We start from the raw sequence: 20,754 nt of genomic DNA, 5'->3' as shown, positions 1-20,754 counted from the left end.
TTAAGGGCAGACACAGACAACAAGGCAGAAGCGAGTGGTAATTGCTAACCCAGAGAAAAGGAAGAGATAAGGTGTTGTGGTGGAGCTCTCCCATTGGGATCACAGCCTTTCAGCTGCTTTTGTGACCAGAGGGGAGTGTAGGGGGAGCAAACACCCTGCAAAACGGGAAGGCTGCAATATCCAGCCAGATCCTTCTCCCAGCTATTTATGCACATCCTTTTTAATTAAAAATATTGCAGGTGTAAGGCACACCTCTAATAACTGTCATTGGCACCACCTAAAGAGCAGAGTTTCCAAAACATTTTAGTAAATAAAAATGAAAAACAGACACACCTGATAAAGGTACTGATGGGATACCTTAGCAAGCTATCTTACCTTTACAATGCTATTCCCTTGCTCTTACCCATTGAATTCCATTTTTAAACCCATTTAAACCAATTGTGGTGGTTTCACTCTAGGCCTTCCTGGAGACCAACTTGTAACCAGGAAGGAACTAGAAAAGTGATCACGGAAGTATTCCATGCTATTCCTTTACGTAACTTGAGGTATAAATAAGGCCAGCGGGAGGCATCTCGCCCTCTTCCTCTCCGGCGAGGTTCGAGAACGGCGGGTCCCTGTTTTGGTCTGGTTTATCTGGAGCTGAGGCCTACAGTGACTACCGTTATCTGCCACGCGTGAGGGGAGAGCCTTGGGCCGTGTCTAGCCATCCTGCCTGTTCGAAGGGAAGTGGTGAGATTTTTGCTAGTTTGCCTTCGGTCGGCTGGTTGGCTTGTTCGGTCCTTGCCCCTTTTTGTCCTTCTCCCTTCCCCTTCCCCCCCCCCCCTCCCCCCTTCTGTGTGTGGTATTCTCCTTTTGTGTATCTGTCTCATATGTAATATATATATATATATATATATATATTTGCTATAGCTTTGGCTGCTTGGTTTTTTTTTCTTTTCCCTCTCTGGGAGGCAGGTCCTTGTTGTCGAGTTTCGGGGACTTGGCAGGAAGCCAGCTCGAAACTTGCACAACATTTTTTGGTGTCAGGAGTGGGATATTTTGGTTAAGTTTGGCTTGTTTTGATAAACGTTTTTCCAGGAAGACAGCCAAGCTCGGTGTTGTTTTGCAAAACCAATCTATTGTTTTGGGAACAGGTCTGGGAACACTGCCAGAGTCTGGGAAAGCAGCCAAGGAAACTTTGTTTATATAAACAAAGGTTTGTTTTGGGATCAAGAAGAAATAATAACAAAAAACAATGGCTATTTCATTAATTTGTCTTATAATTCTAGCCACCTTTACACCTGTGTTAGGCTACCGTATAGGGAGACGTCCAGACCTTGAGGATGGATGGAACAAATTGCTTCCATCCTTTAATTTTGACATCGAAGGTTTGGTAAAGGAAATCCCCATGGTTAAAATCGGCTCTAATTACTATATAAATCTTATTGCAACAGTACTGTCATTGATAAAGGTACTGGAAGTGCTACTTAAACTTGGAAGAATGGGGTTCCGTTGCCTTCCCTCTTGTAGGAAAGATCACACCTCAAAGGGACTCGCTGGAACTTTGGAAAGGGCTGCAGACAGGCCAGTCCCCGGGTGGCATGGAGCTTGGGAAGATTTCGGTAGATTAGTAGGACATGTGTCACCCCCCATTAATTGGGAGTTCACACCAGAACAAATGTTTGATTCTGGTGAGATGGCCCACTGTTTGGCAGAAGGGTGTTTTTCCTACAAAGATCCGAATATGCAATTCTCCGCTTTGTGCTGGGGCCTGGCTAATGCTTATCGAGCTGCCATAGACCACCTTCAAAGGGTTAAGGTCGACACAGAAACCCAAACCACGCCACTTGAAACCAGTGATGTCCCTATTAGGTCCACAGAAGTTGGAGTCCAAACACAACTTGAAGTCAATGCCATTTCTACTAAGCCCACTAGAACCGGGACTCAAGCTAAGAACCGGAAGGTCATCATTGCCCCTGTGAAGAAGAAGAAGACGTGGGTAAGAGAGATCAAGGAACTTACAGACTCATCTCCCCAACCAGAACGCACAGAAGAAAGAGAAGAAGAAGAAGAAGAAGAAGGAACAGAAGAACCTATCCAATTCACTCAAGATGTAGTGGACGAAGGAGCGGCAGCAATGGGAGAAGGAGCAACAGCAAGTGATGAAGGCGCGACTGCGAGAGAGGAAGTAGTGGTTGTGACTGAGGAAGGAGCGATTGGAAGAGAAGAAGCAGGTACCAGAGAGGAAGAAACGGTTACACGGGAAGGAGCACGTCCAAGAGAACTAGGGGCACGCCCAAAGGAATACAGAACAGCATCAAGAGAAAAGAAAGCAACAGTACAAACGGCCGGTGGTATATTGTCGCTTGATGATTTATATCCTGACTACACATTCAGTGTTACAAAAGACGCAAAGAAGGAGCCAAAGCATCCCCCTCAATTGGAGGGGGAATTATCCCTACCCCTCCAGACCCAACCTTCTCTTGGAGGTGTGAATGATTGGAGGAAGAGGCCCTTATCTCAGCACGTGAAAGATTACTCACTACCTCCACCCGCTGGGTATCGCGAACGACGCAGGAGTCCATCCCCACGGCGTGAATGGCATAGAAGTCCATCTCCACGGCGTGAACGACGCAGAAGTCCATCTCCGCGGCGTGAACGGCGTAGGAGTCCATCTCCGCAGCGTGAACGGCATAGGAGTCCATCCCCACGGTATGAACGGCATAGGAAACCATCTCCGCGGCGTGAACAATATAGAAGCTTATCCCCACGGCATGCTCAGTCTCCACCTCCACATGAGAGATATAGGGAGGAAGTGGGAGCAGTCCCACGTAGGAGTGGAAGAGTAAAGAGAGAGGTGGAAAAGATTCTACGTGGGAGAGATGGACAAGAAATTATGCGAGAAAGCGAAATTACACAATCACTGACCACAAGAGAGCTTCGAGATTTACGGAGAGATTATATGCGCTTGCCTGGTGAAGAAGTCCTCACCTGGCTGGTGCGATGCTGGGACAAGGGAGCTGATAGTCATGTAATTGAAGGTGATGAAGCACGACAGTTGGGATCCATTGCTCGAGACCCTGTGATAGAGCAAGAAATGGGGAGGGAGAAAATGGCGTCCAGTCTTTGGCTCCGAATACTCCACGCGGTAAGAGTGAAATACCCATTTAAGGAGTCCCTGAAGAGTTCTTCAAGAAGGTGGAGGACTGCGGAAGAAGGCATCCAATACCTACGGGAATTGGCCATGCTGGAGATCATCTATTCTGATCCAGATTATTATGATATCCAAGTTCCTGAGAATGTTCCCTGCACGCAACCAATGTGGAAAAAGGTAATTCAAGGTGCCCCTAAACCATATATTTCCTGCTTGATACCCGTATATAATCCAAAGATGGATGAACCAAGCGTGGACACTATGTGTGCTTGGATAAGAACCATCGAGGAAAATATGGAAAACTCCTTCAATCCCCTGTACCGACGCACCTACGATAGGGAAAGAACGGAGAGAGATTATGAATATTCCAGATATGAGGACGACCTTAGAGACAGAGAGGACAGAAGGTATAGAGATTACCAAGAAAGGCCAATGGGAAGATCACGGCGGGACCGACAAAGACGACCTCGGCCTAGACCTCGATCCTGGTCTCGATCTTGCTCACGATCCCTGTCATTCACACGTCGAAGGAAAGAGAACTCTAAGCGTGGGTCACGTAACCAACTATGGGCATACCTTCGTAGTAAAGGAGAAAACATGAAGAAGTGGGATGGTGAACCCACTTCTAAGCTTGAAGCTAGAGTGAGGGAGCTGAAGCGAAAGAAGACTGACAAAAAGGTTGTCTATGTAGTAGATGGAGATTTCTTAGAAGAGAAACTGCGATCGCCGAAACACGAGAAGATGGAGGTCCACTTCGACAATGGCAAAAAGTCTAAGAAGTCAAAGTCAAACTCTGACGACGAATGCTCTGATCAAGACCAGTAGAGGGGCCCTGCCTTCTGCCAGGAGAAGGAGAGGGACCAAGAAGATAACCGGGTTTACTGGGCTGTGTGGGTCCGATGGCCTGGCACATCGGATCCTCAGAGATACCAGGCCTTGATAGATACTGGAGCCCAGTGTACTGTAATGCCTTCGGAGTATAAGAGTACCGAGACTGTTACTATTTCTGGAGTGACAGGAGGGTCTCAAGAATTGTCAGTAGTAGAGGCGGACATGAGCTTGACGGGAGACCAATGGGAAAAGCGTCCCATTGTGACGGGGCCAGAAGCCCCTTGCATCCTTGGTATGGACTACCTAAGAAGAGGATACTTCAAGGACCCGAAAGGGTACCGGTGGGCTTTTGGTGTAGCCACGGTGATTGAAGAGGGGTCCAAGCAATTGTCTGCCCTTCCTGGCCTTTCAGAAGACCCTTCCATTGTAGGATTACTACGAGTTAAAGATCAAGAAGTGCCAATAGCCACAACAACTGTACACAGACGACAGTATCGGACAAACCGAGATGCTGTGACCCCTATCCACAAAATGATCCGAAAGTTGGAGAGCCAAGGGGTGGTCAGCAGAACCCATTCACCCTTCAACAGCCCCATCTGGCCTGTGCGTAAATCCGATGGAGAGTGGAGACTGACTGTGGACTATCGTGGCTTAAATGAAGTTACGCCACCGTTGAGTGCTGCCGTGCCAGATATGTTGGAGCTCCAATATGAGTTGGAGTCCAAGACAGCAAAGTGGTACGCCACCATCGACATAGCCAACGCGTTTTTCTCCATTCCTTTAGCGGCAGAGTGCAGGCCACAGTTTGCTTTCACCTGGAGGGGCGTTCAATACACCTGGAATCGACTGCCCCAGGGGTGGAAACACAGTCCAACCATCTGTCATGGACTGATCCAGGTCACACTAGAGAAGGGTAAGGCTCCCGAACACATCCAGTACATCGATGACATCATTGTATGGGGGGATACAGCAGAAGAAGTTTTCAAAAAAGGACAGACGATCATCCAGATTCTCCTCGAGGCCGGTTTCGCTATCAAGAAGAGCAAAGTCAAGGGACCTGCCCGAGAGATCCAATTCCTAGGGGTGAAATGGCAAGATGGACGACGCCAGATACCAACAGACATCATCAACAAGATTGTAGCAATGGCTCCCCCCACAAACAAGAAAGAAACCCAAGCTTTTCTGGGAGCCATAGGCTTCTGGAGGATGCATATCCCAGAATACAGTCAGATTGTGAGCCCTCTTTACTTTGTGACCCGTAAAAAGAACAATTTCCAGTGGGGTCCGGAGCAACAACAAGCTTTCAGGCAGATCAAGCAAGAAATTGCACATGCCGTGGCTCTTGGACCAGTTAGAATGGGACCAGATGTAAAGAATGTGCTCTACTCTGCAGCTGGAGATAAAGGTCCCTCCTGGAGCCTCTGGCAAAAGGTGCCTGGCGAGACGCGAGGGCGACCACTGGGTTTCTGGAGCCGAAGCTACAGAGGTTCTGAGGCCAATTACACCCCTGTGGAAAAGGAAATCTTAGCGGCGTATGAAGGTATACGAGCAGCTTCAGAGGTAATTGGTACCGAAGTACAGCTCTTCCTGGCACCCCGATTACCCGTCTTGAGCTGGATGTTCAAAGGGAAGGTGCCCCCTGCGCATCATGCCACCGATGCCACGTGGAGCAAGTGGATGGCTTTGATTACACAACGTGTCCGAATCGGGAACTCGAATCGCCCCGGCATCTTGGAAATCATAACCAATTGGCCTGAAGGTGGGAACTTCAGTCTGGCAGAAGAAGAAGAGCCAGTGAGCCGAGCCGAGGAAGCTCCGCCATTTGATCAGCTGCCAGATGAAGAAAGGCGTTATGCCCTTTTCACTGATGGTTCTTGCCGAATTGTAGGAAGGAACCGGAAGTGGAAAGCGGCCGTTTGGAATCCCACCCGACGAGTGGCAGAAGCCGCTGAGGGTCAAGGCGAGTCGAGTCAATTTGCGGAACTCAAAGCCGTCCAATTGGCCCTGGACATTGCTGAACGAGAAGGTTGGCCGAGACTCTACCTCTACACAGACTCGTGGATGATAGCCAATGCTCTATGGGGATGGTTAGAGCGATGGAAGAAGATGAACTGGAGGCGTGGAGGAAAACCCATCTGGGCTGCTGACTTGTGGCAGGACATCGCTGCCAGAGCGAAGAGTCTGAATGTGAGAGTCCACCATGTAGACGCCCATGTGTCCAAAAAGCGAGCTAATGAAGAACATAATAACAACAGAGAAGCGGACCGAGCTGCACAGATAGGGGTGTCACAAGTAGACCTAGACTGGCAGCAGAAGGGAGAGCTGTTTCTGGCTCGATGGGCCCATGATGCTTGCGGTCATCAAGGCCGAGATGCCACCCACAGATGGGCACGAGACCGAGGGGTGGATTTAACCATGGATATCATTTCTGAAGTTATCCATGATTGTGAGACTTGTGCCGCTATTAAGCAGGCGAAAAGACTGAAACCCCTGTGGTATGGTGGACGATGGGATAAGTATAAGTATGGAGAGGCATGGCAGGTTGATTATATCAAACTGCCACAGACCCGCCAAGGTAAGTGCTATGTACTTACCATGGTGGAAGCAACAACGGGATGGTTAGAGACTTTTTCAGTGCCCCACGCAACGGCCCGGAATACCATTCTGGGCCTTGAAAAGCAAGTCCTGTGGCGACACGGGACCCCAGAACGTATTGAGTCGGACAACGGGACTCATTTCAAAAATGGATTAGTCACCACTTGGGCGAGGGAACATGGTATCGAATGGGTATACCACATTCCATATCATGCACCAGCTGCTGGGAAGGTTGAGAGATATAACGGATTATTGAAGACCACTCTAAAGTTATTAGGTGAGGGGACTTATAAAAACTGGGACAAGAACTTAGCCAAGGCTACCTGGCTAGTTAACACCAGGGGTTCTGTCAATCGAGCTGGCCCTGCACAGGCAGAATCCCTTCACATTGTTGATGGAGATAAAGTTCCAGCAATCCATTTGAGGGGAATGCTAGGGAAAGCTGTTTGGGTTACCCCTGCCTCAGGCCAAGACAAACCCATTCGTGGGATTGTCTTTGCTCAAGGGCCAGGACATACGTGGTGGGTAATGAGGAAGGATGGAGTCATCCAGTGTGTGCCTCAAGGAAACTTAGCCTTGGGGAAAAACTAATTGTATGTCCTAAGTTGTGTTTTTACAGGAAGCCAGTCACCAGATGAGAGAGAGACCTGAACTAAGCTGTTGCTGGTATCCGGTGATGAGACAGTCCAGTGATGAAACAGCCATAAATCAGAACTGTAATGGTGACTGAGGAGACCAAAGATCTGGACTGAACTGACATCGGTATTGATTTTCCAACGACGAGACAACTGTGCCGAGAGACCAACAAGAACTATATATATATATATATATATGCAAATGTGTATATATATGCGCGGGATGTAGACGAACGTGAGACATAGGTGTTACGTAAAGAAATAGTATGGAATAAGGGGTGGAGAATGTGGTGGTTTCACTCTAGGCCTTCCTGGAGACCAACTTGTAACCAGGAAGGAACTAGAAAAGTGATCACGGAAGTATTCCATGCTATTCCTTTACGTAACTTGAGGTATAAATAAGGCCAGCGGGAGGCATCTCGCCCTCTTCCTCTCCGGCGAGGTTCGAGAACGGCGGGTCCCTGTTTTGGTCTGGTTTATCTGGAGCTGAGGCCTACAGTGACTACCGTTATCTGCCACGCGTGAGGGGAGAGCCTTGGGCCGTGTCTAGCCATCCTGCCTGTTCGAAGGGAAGTGGTGAGATTTTTGCTAGTTTGCCTTCGGTCGGCTGGTTGGCTTGTTCGGTCCTTGCCCCTTTTTGTCCTTCTCCCTTCCCCTTCCCCCCCCCCCCTCCCCCCTTCTGTGTGTGGTATTCTCCTTTTGTGTATCTGTCTCATATGTAATATATATATATATATATATATATATTTGCTATAGCTTTGGCTGCTTGGTTTTTTTTTCTTTTCCCTCTCTGGGAGGCAGGTCCTTGTTGTCGAGTTTCGGGGACTTGGCAGGAAGCCAGCTCGAAACTTGCACACCAATTTTAAGACTTCTTCCTTTTCCAATTCTAAATCCCTAGACCTGGGGAGTTTGTAACAGAAGTGATGATAAAAGCTCTTATCCACATGACTGTGCATTCAGCTGTCACGGAATCAGATACATTAGAAGGTGGAAAAAATTCTACCAGCTGAGAGGAAAGGAAAGAAACTCCTGCAGTTCACTGGGGAGTCAGAGCAAGGGAAGAGAAGCATCCCAGCCTGCTGTTGATGAATCTCACAGCAAGCCTCCCTGGCCCAACAGGCCAAAATTAGCTATTCCTTCCCCTCCAGCCAGACACCAAATTTGCCAAATTCTTCCTAATGCTGAATGCTGAGGACTGGTGAGCCATGGAAAAAAGGCTCTTTGGGAATGGTGGGCAGCCCACAGCTGCGGGGTTCTGGGGACACCCTGGGACATGCAGGTCCTCCAGCCAGGCAGCTTTGCAGCCCTGCCAGGCACCACCTTCCCACATGGAGCTATGGAAAAGGAGGCCTCCTAAGATTAAAAGATCCAATTTCCTTAGGAGGGACTTGAAAGCCTGAAGCATTCATCAAGCTATTTTAATTAACAAAATAATTTCCTTTTGTACACTCTGTTTAACATGTTTCTAGCAAAACGTAAATGGGAAGATCATTCAGTAGAGAACGTTATTTTCTTTTAAGAGGAATTAACAGCCTTTCTGTATTTATTTCCATTTTGGTTTCTTGCAGTTGGTTAACCAAACTATTGAAACTTCACTACAGTCCCAATGGTCAGCTGAGGCTTGACTCATTTAGTCTATCACTTTCTTTTTACACGGTGAATAAATCACTGAAGAAAGACATTTCATTGAAACCTTTCTTTGCACAATGACTGCAGTGAGTTTCTTAAAGCTCTGATTTCTTTTTCCACTCCACAAACAGTATCTAGGTGCTCGATTACCACTCAAGTAGCAGAAAAACTCCCTGGTTTTTCTTTTTAAATACCTTATCTTTTGCTGCCTATGCAGAAGAGAATCTTACTGCATCTGAAATTAATTTTCTTCCCATACAAACTCTGCAAGTTGAAGCAATCTTAGTTGTGCCTTTAACTTCCCACTGTATTTTTCTTTAATTTCCCAATGTATTGGCCACATCTCTGATTCCTCTGCTCTGCAGTATTAAATGATACAAAAATTAAGACAGAAAGTGGGCTGAAAATTGAAAATTAGTATTTCTTCATTTGCTCGATTTTGAAAGAGTCTGGTCTTGTTGATGCTGGTCTCTTAAAATTCTGTTTTGTGTCCGCAGCCAGAATTTCATCTCAGATACATAGGATCATATTTTCAGATCAGGTTAATGAGATTTTTTTACCCCCCCAAAAATCTTGCCATTCCTTGCTTTTATCCACACAAAGTGATGTGTCATGGTTGAAACCAAGCTGATTAAAATTCCTGCTACAGTTCACCCCAGTCAAAACGACTAACATGTTGTAACCAATTTGATGACTGTGGGCAGAGCACATAAAACACAGCTCTACCAAGAAACTCTGAGAACAGACTGGGGATCAAGTTACTTAAATAAGCCCTGGAAGTCAGGTTAGGTCCAGTCACAAGGTAATAAACAGGGCTTTTCATCCACTTCCCACTGCCAGTCCCTCCAGGAGGCACTGGAGCATCCACAGCTCAGGGAGAGCTCTTGGTGGCCCCTCTTCCAGCAGCATTTCCCACCGCTGTCAGACTGGACCCTTCCAAGTTTGAGTAGCAAGCAAGAAAGCATCACAAAAAGTTCTTCTTCAGAAGGCAACGCCACAAATGTTTTACCAAACTGGTGATGAATCAGGGAAGAATATAACCACCAAATCTTTCAGCTGTGCACATCCTTGTTCTCCCTTGTTTCTGTCCCACAGGTCAGTCTGGTGTTGGGATGCACATCTCTGCAACCCGCTATGTCTCTTCTGGGCTCTGAGGACTGAGCAAGGCACAGCAACGTGCCTCAGAGTAACTCAGGTAAATCTCACAATTCATCTGATAAAGACAGCTTTGCAAGTGGAAAAGCACAGGTTTAGGGGGGTTTATAAATTCAGTCCTCCTGTGAGAGAACTTGGGAGAAACCATATGGGATTGGAAAACGTTTACGTAGAAAAATTCAGCATCCTCATGTATTTATTCACCTTAACAAAGGAAATTCAATTTGCTGGGGATTAGCTTTACCAAACATCCTTCCAAGTAACTTTGATTCAGGCCATGAAAGCCTCATCCATTAAGGCAGTACTATACATCTTTTCATAGCAGTACAGCAGCTGATAGGAGGGACCCTTACATATAACCCAATGTCAGCCTAAAGCCCTAGCCAGCATCCTGAACAGATGCTGCCCAGAACTACAGCTGCAACAGGCAAATATCCATTACACATCTCCGTAGGCTCAGCACAGGCAGGAAAGAGAGATCTACTTTACTCATCATCATTTATAAAAATCAATATATTCGCCTTTGGCTGCTGTGTACCAGAACTGTACTAGATGTCAGTGCCACATGCACAGCAGCACCACTTCATGTTTAAATGCACTACTCCACAAAATAAAACCTGCACAAGAAAAAGAGCCATCCATTAAAATATATCAGAGCAAACTGTTACTGGAAGAGATGGACAGAATAAAAACGTTAGCAACAACGCTAGAGTAAAAAAAACACATGAAAACGCAAATCCAGCAACATTAAATTTTGATCTGAATCGTATTTAAATTATGTTTCTCTTTGAAGTCCTTGATGGTGCTTCTGCAGGCCCTTCACACGCTCTCCAAGAAAAGACAGAAAAGCAACATATTGTTGTGAGTAGATCCAGTAATGGTGTGTTCAACTTGCTGTGAATTATTTCTGAATACCAAGCACCTAAGTCCTTTATTTCAGCTGTACCAAAGAGTGGGCAATTACTTACTGGCAAAGGGAAGCAGTATGAGTGTTTACTACAGCTAATTCCCACAGCTCATTTATTGTCATCCTTTGTTTTTTCCTGTCTAATTTGAGGCTTCATCCTATTCACATAAATGCCTGTGAGAAGCTCATGATGACTTCAAAGGTGTCGCTGTCCATGAACTTTTCGGTAGGAAACTCTCACTGTATTCATGTGTGAAGCACCACGTACAGATAAGTGCATAATTAATGTCTTCTCTGTTAATGCCATCATCAAGTAGTATTTATAACCAACTGGAACTCAGTGAGGAAGCTGAAATGATGGTGTTTGTGCTGCTGGAACCACACAAGGGCCATGGCCACAGGACTGGTGCCAAGGTCCATCCACTATGGATGTTTGATATCAGGGTAGCTCCACACCTTAGGGCTGCTGCAGCAAAAGCCAAATCAGGACTGAGGATGCAGGAAAATAAACCATGTGCTGGAATAACTTGGATGCAAAGTACTTCTGTTTCACTGACGCTTTGGCATGAGTTTCAGAAGACTCCTGGGTCCCTGCAAAGCTATTCAAGTGGCAGAGAAGGACGAGCAAAACTTGGCTTCTTTATGATACAGTTTTTAGGACAGTTTTCCCAACTGCTCAGCTGCCATGGGTTCACAAAACAGTATCTCCAGCTTTAAAATCCATGTAAAACTACAGGAATAGTACCTGTCTATAGCCTATACAAGACAGCTCTCTAGCCAGCAACATAACAGAGTCATGATCTTTGAAGACCAGGAGATGACCCGTAAACTGAGCTGAGCTTGGGCTTGACCGTGTGGTTCAAGCAGCCTTAGTGCAGTTTGGCACCTGCAGCCAGGACACTTGGGGACACTGGCTGGAAGGTCTGCTTTGGCAGGGAATGATGTTTTCAGCTTTCCTCTGATTTAGGACATGAAGTAACTCCTTGCATGCATTGGTAGCCACCAGCTCTTTAACCAGTCTTTAGAATTGGCACAATCATTTCAGGATCAGGGACACAATACAAGACCTACCTTCACTCAAGCACATCCTTTTTCAAACTATGCAATATAAGAGCTCAGGATGAAAAAGCCTTCAGGCATTATATAGAGTTTTAGCTTCTTAAGTGTGTTAAAAATCATAAAAAAGTTACAACCTGCTTTTGCACTGTACCTTGTTTAATTTAGCAAGTGATTGAACACTCAAAAAATTAATTTTATTCAGCAACATGAGCATTAACACTCCAAAATGGATGTTGAAGAAAAAATAAAATTTGGAATTAATAGTACTCCCAGTGTGTTGTTGTTAAAACACTGTCCATGAATTATTCATTTCTGTTAAGACAGCACTACTTCACAAATGGGCTAAAAGCTCAGCAAAGGAAGAACAGCACTAATCCTAATATTAAGCTTTTTCTGTAACATGCTTTGATCTCCAGAATCCATCTGAAGGAGTCACTTTATGGAAGTTAAGAGCTTTTTTCTTTTTGACCTTAAGTGAATTTGATTCAAATATACATTATGGCTCTTGAATCTTAAAGACCATTAGCTGTACATCTAATGCACATCAGAAGCCTGGGAAATAATGTCTCAAGCTTACTTTGAATAAAACCTTCAATGCATTTCCTCATGTCAATACTCAAAGGGTTTTTTACATCCTATAAGTTGAAAAAGGTCCTAATCCTTTCACTTTTTGTATGCTGGTGAGCATTACTGGTTACAGAAAATCTTGCTGAAGTTACTGGGGTCACACAAGTATTAAGGGACCTGTGGATATAGGATGGAGACAGAGGCATATATTAAATGATGACAAATAGTTTTTGTGTATTTTCTTCAATGGGATCCAATTATGTGACTAAAAGTTACTTCACCAGAAGGTTCCTGTTTATTTATTTCTCTCTCAAGATTACTGTAACACTCCCCAGCTCTTTGGTAGCTTTACATACTCCCTGTCTTAGGGGTTAATGTTTGCTATGACTGAATTCTGAGAGTTTGAATTAATTAATAAATAATCCTCTAGGCATCTGACTACTTGCTTCCTAAGTTGCATTTTTCACTTCAGAGTACTTTGGAAATAGCCTGCTTTGTTCAAAACACTCAAGACCTCAGGACCCTGAGAGCGTCCAAGATCACCTGTAACAAATTCAGCGTGATTTGGAGCTATCCCTGAGCTCTGTACCCCTCCTCAAGGATTGTCTGAGCCCACCTGGGGTTGGGGGCACTTTTTGTGCTGCATTGCTGAGATGTGGGGGGGAGGAGGACAGGCAGGGACTCACCACCAGAGCCACATGTGTGGGAGCACTGGGACCAGGCCGACCATGGGGAGAGCTGGCAGTCCACCGTGCACCCCACCACACACCGGCTGCTCGTCTGCACGGGCTTCTCCAGGCGGAGCTGTGAGGTGACAAGGAAACACAGGCATCAGCTTCCCCGGGCCCCAGCCACCTCCCCCCACAGTCAAGCACCCAAACAAAAATTGGCAGCTACTCCAGCAGGACACCAGCATCAGGGAGCTTTCCCAAGGGTGCAACGGGTGAAAACAATTTCAGTGTTGAAGCGTTTCACATCTAAGCATCTCTACTGATTTTGGTTGGGGTAGAGTTAATTTTCTTCCCAGTAGCTGGTATGGGGCTGCATTTTGGATTTGTGCTGAATACAGTGATGATAATAGAGATGTTTTTGTTATTGCTGAGCAGGGCTCACATGGAGCCAAGGCCTTTTCTGATTTTCGTACTGGGGCTGGGGGTGCAATGGGAGGTTGGGAGGAGATAAAGCCAGGACAGGTCACTCCAACTGACCAAAGGGATATTCCCTACCAAATGATAACATGCTCAGTATATAAAGCTGGGAGAAAGAAGGAAGAAAGGAGGATGTTGGGAGTGATGCTGTTTGTCCTCCCAAGCAACCATAGTGATGGAGCCTTGCTGTCCTGGAGGAACACCTCCCTGCCCATGGGAAGCAGTGAATTAATTCTGTTTTACTTTGCTTACGTGTGCAGCTTTTGCTTTTCCTATTAAACTGTCTTTATCTCAACCCACAAGTTCTCCAGTTTGTACCCTTCCATCCTCTCCCTGATCTCGCTGTTGGGGAGCAAGAAAGTGGCTGTCTGGGGCTTGATTGCTGACTGGGGTTAAACTATGACAGCATCCCTCAATCCTTGGGTCTTATTCCAAAAGGACAACCTCAAACTTCTCGTAGTAGGACACAATCTCCCTAGTCACCAGCTTCCTTGAAGCCACTGGAATAGTGCAGGGTTGGTAGCCATGCCACATGCATTCGAGTCAAGGGGTGACACCACCCACTCCAACACCCCGCAGATGCCTTTGTCCCCCAAAGCACCCAGCGGCTGCACCCCCAGCAATGAACACAACTTTCCCACCATTTATGGATGATGTCTTGGTGTGGATCAGAAGGCACCACCAGCTTTCTGGAAGCACAGTGAGCCTCTGGATGTTTCCCAGCCCTCCTCACCCTCTGGCAGAGCTGCATGCTGACGGTGGCTCCATCACTGCGCTGGCAGCTCAGGAGTCGGCGCCGCTCCCCATGTCCACACGAGGCATTGGCACCCAGCTGGCACCCACTCCAGCCTGCAGACACAAAGCAAAGGGTGCACTGCTGCAGGTCACCTTTTCACTCAACACAGAATCACAGATCACAGAATGGTTTGGGTTGGAAGGGACCTTAAGGTCATCTTGTTCCACCCCCCCTGCTGCGGGCAGAGACACCTTCCACTAGACCAGGTTTCTCAAAGCCCCGTCCAGCCTGGCTTTGAAGTCTTGTACAAGTGGCTTTACCTAAGGCAGCACTTCCCCAAATCAGGGCATCCCAAAACAAAGAACAGTCCTCACAAAAAGATGTTGTTCTTAAAACCAGGCAAGTCTCAGAGGAGATACCACTCACTTTGCACTCCGATATCGTATCCCCTTACGAAACCGGTACATCCGAGCGCACATGTTGAACGCTGATAAAGGGTATCAGTTCAATCCAGTTGGCACACTTACAAGACTGTATTGTCTGAAGCAAAATTTAACTTTGATAAAGCAGTTGGGGAAATTTCTGAAGGGGAACTCTGTTTTAACCTGTTTTTGTCTCAAGGCAAAGCAATCCATTACTTAAAACTAAACTCTAATACTCATGAAATAAAAACAGTATTTCCAGCGGAAGAAAATTAATATCTTATTACGTGTCTGAAATTATGCTGGTCAGAATGCAACTAAACTGAAATAAGCTTTAAAACATCATTTAAAATAAACAAAAAGCCCAGCACAAGCCACTAAAATTTCCATACACCACCAATAAATAAGAAGGATGAGAAGAAAACCTATTACTTTGTGTCTTCTACCTCTGATAAACATGAACACATAAATGTTCTGCATTTCTGAAATGTGATGATAAAAAAGGCATCGTCCTGCTGCCTCTGTTTCTAGGGCTTTTATTACAAACAGGCTGAGTTTATATTCAGATATTTTATCTTGCTTTGTTCTCCCTTCCCACCAGCCCCCAAACTTCTCTTAATCTCTCCTCTCTATGCCTTTCTCATTTATTTGAGCTGGTCAAAACAAAAGGAAGTTTTCCTGTTTTGTTTTGGTTTGTTAGTTTGTTTGCAGCAGATCCAATTGCTTCTAAGGTCCTAAATAATGCATTTTGCTCTGAATATCCTGTGCTCACCCATATAACCCATATTGCCTTCAAAGCAGAGACTTCTGTTGGTATTATTGGTTTAATCAATTCTGTTGATAACCCACTGAAAATCTTATTTAATATGCTTTACTTCCAGGGCACCTGCAATGACAACTTAAATACAAAAATTGGGCATTTGTCCAGTAACCTGTAAAAATATAGGTAAGTAATTAAAGTTATTGAAACCAATGATGTCTACACGTAGTTCTTTTAAAGTCAAGGCTTTAACCAATGCCACAAGGAAATATAACTAAAAATACAAAGTAAGGGTATATTTGAAAGCTGCACCTACCTGTAAGGTTGTACTGATATTGGAAGCAATTTTGGTTAAGAATACATGGCTTCATTTGTGAATCTTCAGGGCAGGGCTTTGAACTGACAGAAGACCTCAGCACTTGTCGAGTTCGGGTTTGCATAATGTTGGGATCACACACCTGTATGCAAAAGGGATGGACAGTACAGAGACCCCAGTAAATCATACAGACACCAACAGCCCAGGGTCATTACATGCAGCTCCACAGCCACATCGAGGTATGACACAATCCCACTCCTTTTCCAACAACACTTAAAAGCATATGAAGGGAAAGAAATGCAGTTTAATGTTAGGAACCCAATATTACTAAAAGTCATATTTTATCAACCCCGATTTGGCTACTTTAGGCACTCTTATACTACTTATTTCCATGGTTTTTGTATCCTTTGTCTCCATGTTTTTAGGATCGTTGGGGATAATAGGATAAAGACTGTGCCATTTTGCTGTGCCCTACTTTGCACCTCTTTCCAAGACTTCTAGTAAAATGACATAGTACTGAATATTGGGATAGGATTTCTGGTACAATTAACGCATTTTTAAGTAATAACTGATGTTACAGCAAAGCTTTCATTTCCAGGAAGGAGATTCGTAACTGCATATCAGTTATGATTCTGACAACAAGACTTTTCAAAGTATGTGATACCAATACTGATGTCCGACTCCCTACAAACCAGGATTTGCTTGTTTATATTTTCACGGGAATATGAACCTAATGAGGCAGGTTTCCATTTATGTTTGTGCATCACACACATGAAAACTGTTGGGTTTTAGCAGCCCTCAAACCTCACTCTCTTAGTGTGGCATGGGGCTGTTTATAGTACAGCATGAATGGGTGCATGGACATGGTCCCAGGAAATCTAATGGAAATAAATCCCTATTAAAGGTATTCACAGCCATTTATTGGACAAGATGACCTATTTAATTCCTAACAGTTTCTCATTTGGCTTGTTCAGGAACAGCAGGGAAAAAAACCCAAACAATGCATTTAGAAATACATTGTCATAAATGCTTGGGGATTTAAAACATGATTTTTCTATAGAGTACTTTAATTACAAAAAAATAACTAACAGCTTAAAACCATGGGTTTATTATCATGCAACAAACTGCCTGCAAACACTGAACCCTGCACTGGTGAAAGTGTGGATAATTCCCGTATTGTGAATATTAAAGGGAAATGTAATGGCCTTGCAGCAGAAATTAATTCTCAGACTGCTGTAAACCTGGATTAGTTGCACAGATCATAGCATAACTGAACAGAAGAAATATCAGGAAAAATAAGAAAAAAGTTTGGTTCAGTCTTACAATACATTGCCAGGGTCTATTTTCCTTATGCTTACATTCTGTGAAAGAAATTCTATTATATTCTTGTTGCTGACACACATCTTGTCAAATCGTTTTAAATTGGTAATCTCATTTGAATACCCACGGTCAGCTAAAATACCCGATTGTTTCTAATTATCTGGAAATTAAACATATGTTAAGTGTTTACCAATAGTTTACTGCCTTTTTCTCAACTAATCTGATTGTTCATCCTCACAACTAACACTAATAACTTAAATGATTTGCCAATAAACCAAAATGAGTAAGAAAAAAATCAAAGCGGGTATCTCAGTGGCTACTCCTAATTAATGTTTCTCTGAATTATGCTACCAAAGGGAAAAAGAAAAATCAATGGATGCTGTGATAGAAGTTGCCTGTGCCAACTCAGAAATACCTGCTTTTGCTCCCTTCAAAATGAGAACCTGCAGACAGAAAATATGCATCATTTGTAGATAAGAAAACTCTTTTAATAAAATAGTATTTTTCCCCTGTGTAGCATGCCCCCTGTTGTGCTCGATTACAGGGCATTGATGCAGCCCAGTGCTGTCATAGAGCCCCCCAGATTTCCTGGCTGGCAGGACTGTTTTCCCTCTCAGATATCCTCCTGGTGGGCAGCAGATCAGTGTGCAGGTCAAAATCTATCTGGTGTTTGCCAGGATCCAAACAAACAACTGGTTTACTGCCGCTCTGAAGCCTGAATTCTCACTGCACTGATGAGCCACAGTGTTCAGAAGCCAGAGCTGATGTGATAAGCTCCTCACTTTTACCAGTTTGGAATAATAAGGAATCTCTGTAGGAAAAGCGTTCATTTAATCAAGCTGAGTACACAGGAAACATGCAAAAATTCAAAGTCGGCAAACTGTAACTAATATCCTGTAATATTATTTGTCGAATTTCTCTTAACGTCAATTGAGAAGTCAAATTAGTTTTATAATTGATTTTCTGGCCTTACTCTTTCAAGTTAACTATGTAAAAAACTGAGCCAAATATACATGGAACTGAGTAAGCAGCAGGAAGGAATGACTTGCAAAAAAAAAAAAAGATGAAAGCTGGGATTTTCAAAGGAGCAAGGGAGGAAGCTGAATATCCAGCTACCCTGGAATCTCAATGGGTTTGGGTGCACAACTCCTGCAGGACCCCTCCAGAAACCCAGGCTGGAAAAAAATTAAGTGTTTACAACATGGCAAAGGTTGAGAAATGGCTTGGCAGACTCAGAGTCATTAGGGGATGTGAACAGTGAAAGTTAAAGAAGAGGGATGGATTCCAGTGGGGAGATGCTGAGGGTATTAACAAGCAATAATGAAGGGATGTGTGTAATCTGCACAGCAGGAGGAAGATATTATGTCACCATTGTCACCACTGCTATCACGACCAAGGGTGCATGTCTAGTCCTAAATTTGGATCTTACCAGGTTCTGAGAGCAAAACCAAACACCATCAATGGCAATTTACATGTTTAGGAGGTAGGATGGGAATGGTAGGCAGTAATTTATAGAAAGGCAGCAAATGAAAGAAATATTCCTTGAGTACTTAAAGTAAGAAATTATCACAGAGTTAATTAAGATTTGGGCAAAAAAACAGAAGGTGTTGATTCTGAATATTCTCACAAATGAAGAAAATGGCAGAACAAATCTGACTATTCAAATAATCTTCCATACAAAATAGTGAAGCTGCCATTCAGATACACAGATCAAGACTTGATCTGCCCTAGGAATCCAAGATTCTAATTGAATGCATATATGAACCTACAATTTTGGGTTTTTTTTAAATAAATAAAACCCACTGTGATTCAACAATGCTTTACTGAGTATCTTCATTTACAACTCCTCTCTTCCCACTGAGTGGATGCTATACTTCCAAAGACATTATTTTACTTCCTACTGCTCTATTAGCAACTACTGCTTTCACTGATGACAGATGAAGCTTTTTTAATTATATTTTACATTAAGTCAGCCATTGCCTCCTGTAAGGCTATCACAACTGGTTTGTGCTCAGCATTAGCCAACATTTCTACAGTTGAATTACAAGAAAAGAGGAAAACGGGCAGGAAATAACACCACTTAGACAAGAAATAAAGATTTATGGATCAAAGAAAGACAATGAATATGAGTACTAACTGGCCATAAATATAGGAGAGGAAACAAGTACTATGAAATAAAGGTAGCTGTGATGCACAGAGGTAGAAGGCCAGAGGCCTGGAGAACTCCATGCTCCCTCAGGGTTAAGTTTGCTTAACAGTTTGCCTGTTAAGTTTTACAGACTATGTTGTTTGTCCAGATTCCTTCTTAATGACAATGGGTTGTGTGATTCTGGCATATGCATACTCTAGAATTGGTGATAGGAATGCAATTAATTTCTGGATGGTAACAATAATGGGGACCTATCTCAAGTGGTATGTTAATAGCCTAAAGCAGTAGGATGTCATACACAGACACAGTAAGTTTCTTTATGGGTAGGACTACACTGTCCCACCCTACTTTATAGAATCAAATCTCACCATTTCCATTATTCTTTTCCATGAAGTATGAAAATGTTGAGCTAGAGCCAGGAACCTATAGGCCAGATTATATAAACCACTACAGAAACAAATATTTTGAAGCAATGAGACGCACATAAAATGTTAAGGCAGGAATAAAGCAGAGTTTTTCTCAAAGGACCATTTAGAAATTATAACAGCCATCATCTTGATTCTGTGGAGGAATTCCTGGCTCTATTGACTACCGCATTTTTTAATATTTCTTCTAGTCGACCCCAGTTTTTTACCATGAGCACCTGTCACTATTTTAAGCCAACATAAAAAGTGAGCGACAAAACCGTACACAAAGGATGTACCCAGCCTTCGCTCCAGGCAATAATGGAGCAGGTAAAGCACTGAAAGTTTGTTCTGGAAGAGAAGGGTATGAAATAAAATAAACCTGCAAGGTTATGAATGCTAAGTTCCAGTGCAAGAGCTGTTAACACATCACACATTAGTATACACAATTAGACCTTCTTTGTGATGGATTTTAAAAGCTGTCCATTGATCTAGGCTTTCATAAACATCATAATTGTACAGCACAAAGGCTGTAACCCATTAGAGGGCCCTTTAAGCTGTTTAATTTATCAAGCAGCTTGTATAATGCATCCTGAGCTATAAATAGCTGGCTCCATTATTTTTAACAGGCTATTCATAAGAAAACATACAATCTCGAAATAAGGCATGTGCAAGGCATCAACAGTATTTGACTATTTTTAACAGAGCAATGAACCATTATATTGTTCATGCCAGTGTGGATGTTTTGTAACAATTTAACAAGCCATTCACAATAACACAAGCAATCTTTTGAAATGAGAATACATTTACATAAATTTTCTTTTTCAGACAGACCTAGGTTCTGAAACTTTACCTGCCTCCACACAGAACCACTGCTTTTTAAAGAATGATTGCTAATGAAGATGAATAAAAATAAAACAACAAATATAAAAAATACAGCATTACCAACTTTTTGGAAAGCTATACAAAAAAATCCAAGCGACAGCTA

The 20,754-nt window shown here is 43.8% G+C and overlaps 2 protein-coding genes across 7 annotated transcripts in view; one reads left to right on the top strand and one right to left on the bottom strand.

Annotated features, from left to right (window-relative positions):
- The window catches only part of THSD7B (thrombospondin type 1 domain containing 7B), a 512,613-nt gene that overhangs the window by 15,283 nt on the left and 476,576 nt on the right, over positions 1-20,754 (bottom strand). For all 5 annotated transcript variants that reach the window (XM_051810239.1, XM_051810241.1, XM_051810240.1 and 2 more), the window contains 3 exons: positions 15,894-16,035; positions 14,393-14,508; positions 13,198-13,315 (listed from right to left, as the gene is read on the bottom strand). In XM_051810239.1, coding sequence (XP_051666199.1) covers positions 13,198-13,315; positions 14,393-14,508; positions 15,894-16,035 — 376 coding nt within the window. The remainder of the gene's footprint in view (positions 1-13,197; positions 13,316-14,392; positions 14,509-15,893; positions 16,036-20,754) is intronic.
- LOC127481245 (uncharacterized protein YagA-like) lies at positions 1,113-7,604 on the top strand. Of its 2 annotated transcripts, XM_051810301.1 has the most exons (3): positions 1,118-1,974; positions 5,756-6,836; positions 7,179-7,604. In XM_051810301.1, the coding sequence occupies exons 2-3, from the start codon at positions 6,026-6,028 to the stop codon at positions 7,208-7,210; spliced, it is 843 nt and encodes a 280-aa protein (XP_051666261.1). In that variant the 5' UTR covers positions 1,118-1,974; positions 5,756-6,025; the 3' UTR covers positions 7,211-7,604. The 2 variants fall into 2 exon arrangements, with proteins under 2 accessions (XP_051666260.1, XP_051666261.1); XM_051810300.1 differs by having other exon boundaries at positions 1,113-1,974; positions 5,756-7,604.

The sequence above is a fragment of the Manacus candei genome, unplaced genomic scaffold (genome assembly GCF_025592945.1).
Source record: "Manacus candei isolate 608988 ecotype Guabito, Panama unplaced genomic scaffold, ASM2559294v1 h1tg000077l, whole genome shotgun sequence".
Taxonomy (NCBI): Eukaryota; Metazoa; Chordata; class Aves; order Passeriformes; family Pipridae; genus Manacus; species Manacus candei.
The sequence above is the reverse complement of the archived record's forward strand: the minus strand, read 5'-3'. Positions and strand labels throughout refer to the sequence as shown.